The sequence below is a fragment of the Alligator mississippiensis genome, chromosome 1 (assembly GCF_030867095.1).
Source record: "Alligator mississippiensis isolate rAllMis1 chromosome 1, rAllMis1, whole genome shotgun sequence".
NCBI classification, from domain to species: Eukaryota; Metazoa; Chordata; order Crocodylia; family Alligatoridae; genus Alligator; species Alligator mississippiensis.
Genome location: NC_081824.1, coordinates 451792420 through 451798419, shown reverse-complemented (window position 1 = coordinate 451798419; position 6000 = coordinate 451792420). Strand labels below are relative to the sequence as shown.

Here is a 6000-nt window from a genome sequence, read left to right as displayed (position 1 = left end):
CTCACAGATCTAGGGGCTTGCATACCTGGGAGGAGTCTGGCACAGCCCAGCAGCCCTGCCAGGGGTGTGAGCGCCCAGATCAGTGTATCAGATGAGGGGAGGCTGCAGCTGCTGCCTGGAACAGGAGGCAGCAGCAGTTCTCTCTGGTGCCGGGTACACTCCATGCCCAGCAGAAATCCAGGGGCTTGCACCCCGGGAGGACTGCTGGGCTATGCCACACTACTCTTGGGGGACCAGGCTCCCGTATCTGTGCTGGATGAGGGGAGGCTGCAGCTGCTGCCTGGGACAGGCAGCAGCAGCATTTATCTCCAGTGCTGGGTGCAGCCTGTACCCCGGGGAAGGCTGCCAGGCTGTGCCGGACTCCTTCCAGGGATGCGAGCCCCAGACCTGTGAGCTGGATGAAAGGAGGCTGCCCTGTCACCTGTGACTGGTGCTGAACCCGAATAAGCCCAGCTTCGAAACTTAAAATATTTTGACACTTTTGAAATGTTCTGAGTGCCCTTGTTTCATTTCGAAGCTGTTTCAAATCCTTTTGTTTTGTTTCAATTTCACTGTTTTGAGTGCGAAATGCATTGAAACAGCTTTGAAATGAAAAAACCAGCAAAATTTTGCACAGCCCCACTAACTAAATAGATAGCCTGCATTAACTCAGATGCGTGATCAAAGGCTACCATGCCACCATTTGCTGGAAGGGATTTCTCTGATATTGCTCAATCCTGTGCCATATTGCAAACCTACTCCTTGTAACTAATACATTTCTCCTGTGTATCTAGCATGGGAGACTTGTTGGGAGAGGGTGTAGTTTATGCCTTGGGATCCCCTTGGTTTGGCTGAGTAAGGGGGACCTCTATTTCTGCTTCAGACAGGGAAGCACCCCAAGTTCTTGCAGTGGATCAAATACCCTCAAAAGCTACTAGGCCTTTGTTTCCCATTGGGCATAGGGCCAAGATCAGTCCAGATCGAGAACGGTGCCTTCATTTCCCCCAGCCTTGCAGGTGTGGTCCAGGAGTGGGGGTGCCTGGACGTGAGGTGCCCCCAGGGACGCACTTAGAGCCTGGAAGGTGGTCAGGCTCAGTGAGGTGGGTGGCTCAACGCAGGAGCAGTAGCCACTGGCCCACCACGTGTGATGGTAGCTGTGGGATCCGACAACCTGCTGTCTTGAAGGCATCATTTGGGGAAGGGAACAGAGTCACTGGAAACCCTTGAGCAAACAATCTCTCGTTTGGCATTGGGTCAAGTGGGCAGCGTAGATAGCTGGGGTGACTGACGAGTATGACCACATGACTGTGGTCAACTTGAAAGAGGTGATGAAAGAGAGAGGAAGGAGCAGAAGAGAGAAGACCTGGTTAAGATCCTGTGTGATGATGACCGCCTGCAAGATCACCTCTGCACGTGCAGGCAGAACCCGAGGGGCCATCCTCTGAGTGGGACTTGTGCAAATACCAGCTGCAGCTGGAAGCTGAGGAGTGCAAGCTCAAGCATGAGCTAGAGCTGAAGCGAATGGAGATGGTGGAGAAGGAGGCCCAGCGCCAGCACAAAGAGGTCCAGCGCCAGCATGAGCATGGTGGCCAAGAGGCCAGGTTCAAGTGCAAACACCATCTCGCAGTACTCAGGATGCAGTCAAACCCTGGAGTTGCAGGCGCTTAGCGAGCCCCAGCTGCTCCCTCAGGCTGAACACACCAATCTCCCCTCACAACAAACATGGAGATGATCCAGAAGCCTTCCCAAAACAGTTTGAAAACCATGCATGCCAATGAAAGCTGGGAAAGGTCTTGAGCATATAACTAACCTCATCTCCTGAGAGTGTTTGTGCATCACAAACTGTTGGGGACCAGGCTGTGACCAGGGAGCCAGCGAACAGGGACTGCCAACAGGGGAGCAGTTTGACTGCAGTTCACAGGCCAGGCATGGGCAGGAGCACGTGGGGGCTTATGCCAGAGACTTCAGGGAAGTGAAGGAGGAGGGGTGCTACTATGGGGTGGTGACACGGAGCGCAGCCAAGGCCCCTGCCCTGCTGCTGCCTCCGGCCCGCAGCTCCTGTGAGGCCTCCGCCCAGACAGGGTGCCCTGAGCCCTGTCTGCGGGGGCTGCCTGGCGGGACCTCTGAGGCCTGGGGGTAGCGTGGGGGCCGGGAGTCTCTTGCCTGTCCCACCTGTGCCCGGACTGAGGCCCTGGAGGGGCAGGTGAGGGGGCTCCAGGCAGAGGTGAGCAGGCTGAGGGGGATCAGGGCAATTGAAGAAGGGATTGATGGCTACTTTCATTCTCTGCAGGATAAGGGAGGAGCACCAGGAGGTATGGGGGTGGGTGGGAAAGGGGCTGTGGGTTGGGAGTGAGGGGCACCGGCAGGGCTGGGGGGGCAAGGGGAAGGGTATATACCCCTTCCCCCACCCAGGGGTCTGCTTTCTTGCAATTGCAAAACCCTACCCTTATCCCCGCCTTGTAACAAACCTCCCTCCCATTTTCCCCCTCTCCCTCCCACTCCTTGTGCCCAACATCCCTCCTGAACATAAATTATATTCCCTTCTGCTCCCCATTCCCACCTGACCCCATCCCTCCCATGCCTGCACCCCAACCGCCCACAGGCTCCCAGTCTCCCCCAGCCTGAGAATGGTATTCGTGTCAGCTCCTTGTCAGGATGCTCTCATTCGGGTCTGACCCTGCTGCCTCTAAAGAGGCGAGGTAGGCGCCTCCTCTTTTTCTTGTCTGCAGCAGACAATGGGGAGGCACGGAAAGCTGGCTTTCTTCTTTGGCTGATGTCTGCGTTCCCCTGGCTGTTCATATAAGAAAGCACATTTGCTTCCTGTGGGAAGACTAGCTCTGCAGAAAGAGAAAAGCAAAGAAGCGTCAAGTGATTGACTCTGGATAGTAGCACTGCAAGCAAGCATAGAAAACTGGTGAGCATTCAGAGGTGCATGCTGGCTGGACACGTGCCACTTAGAAGTCCAAATAAGGTTCTTTAATTTGGTTTTTACTAATTATAACATCTCCTTTCCCACCAGCAAAAGTATGAGAAGATGTTGTACCGTCCAAAATTATGCTTCTGGAAGTCTGATAACACCAAACTTACCTGTGCACTACATGAAACAGTTTTCTGGCTCCGAGATCATTGACTACAGACAGTAGCATGACGTATACACACAGGCTGTACATTTAGGTTGAAAGGCAATCATTTGACTTGCTTCCTTAATGCATCATTTCCATGTGTGGTTTTCTACAGCTTGCATGTGTTGGGTCCTTTATTCAACAAAAAGGTCAAGGCAAATTCTTTTCCATTCAGCTGAAATAACCCCTTTACCTCATCATTAACCAAGAGCAGGGATTGAACTTTGCCTTTTGGCATCAGAGGAGATTGCTGCTCCCTGAGCTCACAGGTCCCTGTCTGCTAGCAATGGGAGACAGCTGTTTTCCAAAAAGGTGCCTGTGTGGGGAGGGGGGACACTGGGGTGTTGGGTTGCTGGGTCCCGGAGGCGAGTAGAAAGAAACCTGCTCAACCTGGCTTTCTCCCCTCCCTTTGCATCCTCCCTCTCTTCACTGGCTCTGAAAGAGGGCTGTAAATCCAGTTCAGGGCCTGATACTGCTGCTGATTTGATGGTGATGATAGTTTGACCTCGCAATGGTCAGGGATTGATGGTAGACTCTCCTCCTGCCACTCAAGATACTCAGCAGGCTTAGGGCTTGCCAAACACTGCAAGTACAATGCCTACAATCCAGTAGCCCTCTGTGAAGGTGAAGCTATTCTGTGGGTGATGCTCTGGATTTATACAGTGCTTTCCCCAGTAGGGTCTTTGACCATAAGTATGGCTTTTGGCATGACAATAGTTCAAATAAATAGTAAAGATTAGCGTGGGCGTGCAAAACCTCAAACAACTGGTGGCCAGGATCCCATGGACAGTAAGTTTAAAGGAAAAAGGAATCGGGGAATTTGGTTGTACCTTCGAGAGAATATTAAGGGCACTAGGATATGCCATCCCTGTGTAAGGAAGGTTAAGAATCACATCAACGGACTGGCTTGTCTAAACAGCAAATGCTTTTGTGACTTGAAACTTAACAAGGAATCTCTCCAAATGTAGAAACATAGCTACAATACTACAGATGACAAGAAAGAAAAACTCCAGGCAGACCAAGGCACTGCAATACAGCTAGTCCGAGACACACAAGCATCCTGTGAAGTTAGATGTCAAGGACCAAAGGAAGTGCAGGTCCATTACTGACTGGGGAAAGGGAATTAAAATTGCTCAATACGGAAAAGGCAATGTGTTTAATGACCTCTTATCTCAGTCCACATAAAATGTGTCCTGGAGGTCTCAAGGAACTGAGCATACACTTAGGAAATCTGCAGATGATGCCAAGCGAGGTAGGACAGCAGATGATCTGGAAGATAGGTTGAGGATTCTCAATGACCTTGACCAATTGGAAAAAACGGTCTTAAATTAATGAAAGGATAGTATAATAGTTACAGGAGTAGAGCACAAGCTAAATATGAGTCATCACTGCAATATTCTTACAAAAACTGATAAAGAGCAAGAGCATATGGAGCTGTATTAACATGCATGTTGTGTGCAAAGTAGGGGAAACCATTTTTCAATGATATTCAGCATTGGGGAGGCCTTAGCTGGAAAACTGTGGCCAGTTCAAGGCATCGTGCTTTACGACAAACAGATGAACTGAAAAGAGTCTGGAGAAGAGCAGCAACAATGAGGAAGTGTCTAATATTGTCCTAGACAGGAAAGTTGGAAGACCTGGATTATGTAATCCTGAGAAAATGGAGGGGGTGTTAGAAATCTTCAGAAAGGGTTGTTACTTGTAAAGAGGATCTCTAGTTGTCTGTGATGATAGCAGGTATAGTAACGGGCTTCCATTGCAACAGGGGGCATTTAAGCTGGAAATGAGGAAATACTTCCTAACTCTAGAAGGTGGGGCTAGGCCCTGGGTGTCCTGCTCCCTGGATGAGTAGCCTTCCCATTAGCTTGAACATTAAAGTATGGGAGGGCCCTCATTCTCCTCCCACCTCTCCAATGAGCTTTTGGCCAGCCAAAATGCCATGACTTATAGTACGGCCTAGTGAGCGCATCTGACCTGTTCATGGCTCCAAACATGCTGAGCTGCAGCACAACCCTATCCAAAACGGCAGCTATGTGGCTGTGGCCACGCTGGTTAGGCACACAAGGTGAAGTGGGATATAGCCCTGTGACTCAGTTTACATGCACGAGGAAGAAAGGAGCTGTGCCCATTTGAAACATCTAGTAAACTTCAGTCTTCTCCAGGAAGTTATTGAAGTCAAGGATGTAATCACTCACAAGGAGACGGGACATATCAGGACAAAAAACGGCTTCAGCCCATACTTAACTAACTGGAGGAGAGGGAGGCTGTACTGTGCTGCACCAGAATTAATACCGTGATGCGGAGATTACACAAGTCATCACAAATTCCTGGTGCAGAGGTCGTAGATTTTTTCAAGCAGGATGGATTTAAGGGAGTGGATCTGGACTGTGTCGTCCCTGTGGCTTTCTGGGCACCAGTCAGGGTACAGGTGACGCTCCCAGACCTTTCTTCTGTTTCATTTGGCCCTGACTTCAGACAGCGGGACACATGTCAGCGCTGGATCTCTAATTGTCAGTCTTCCCCAGCTGCATGCATGACATCCCAAAGGGGAGTAGAGGTGTGCTGACTCCTACCAGGTAATCAAGAGGGAGGTCTACTCCACCTGGCTATGAGATGAAGCACTGCACTATTTCTAAAATGGATTCATAGGCATGTTCTTCTGCAAATATGAGGAGGATATTTGAACCAGCAAAAAGTTTTGCTCTCTTACCTTTGTGTTCCGAAATGACCTGCACAAGTTGGTAGTTTCCAGCTTCCTCCATGTCCAGATCATATTTTCTCATAATTTTTGAGATCACATCTCTAGTTGTGTCTTGGCTCGTTAACTGGAAAAAGCATTTTGCAGTGAAATATTTTACTTCCTTGTTTCTTGACATTTGTTTTCACTTTATCTATCTGG

General features: G+C 50.0%; 1 protein-coding gene across 1 annotated transcript in view; it reads right to left on the bottom strand.

The window, feature by feature from the left end:
• Positions 1 to 2551: 2551 nt before the first annotated feature.
• Positions 2552 to 6000, bottom strand: part of LOC132248466 (germ cell nuclear acidic protein-like) — a 28355-nt gene continuing 24906 nt past the window's right edge. The window contains exons 8-9 of the mRNA XM_059721425.1: positions 5812 to 5926; positions 2552 to 2816 (exon numbers count right to left, since the gene is read on the bottom strand). Of these exons, the coding sequence (XP_059577408.1) occupies positions 2641 to 2816; positions 5812 to 5926 (291 nt within the window). The 3' untranslated portion in view covers positions 2552 to 2640. The remainder of the gene's footprint in view (positions 2817 to 5811; positions 5927 to 6000) is intronic.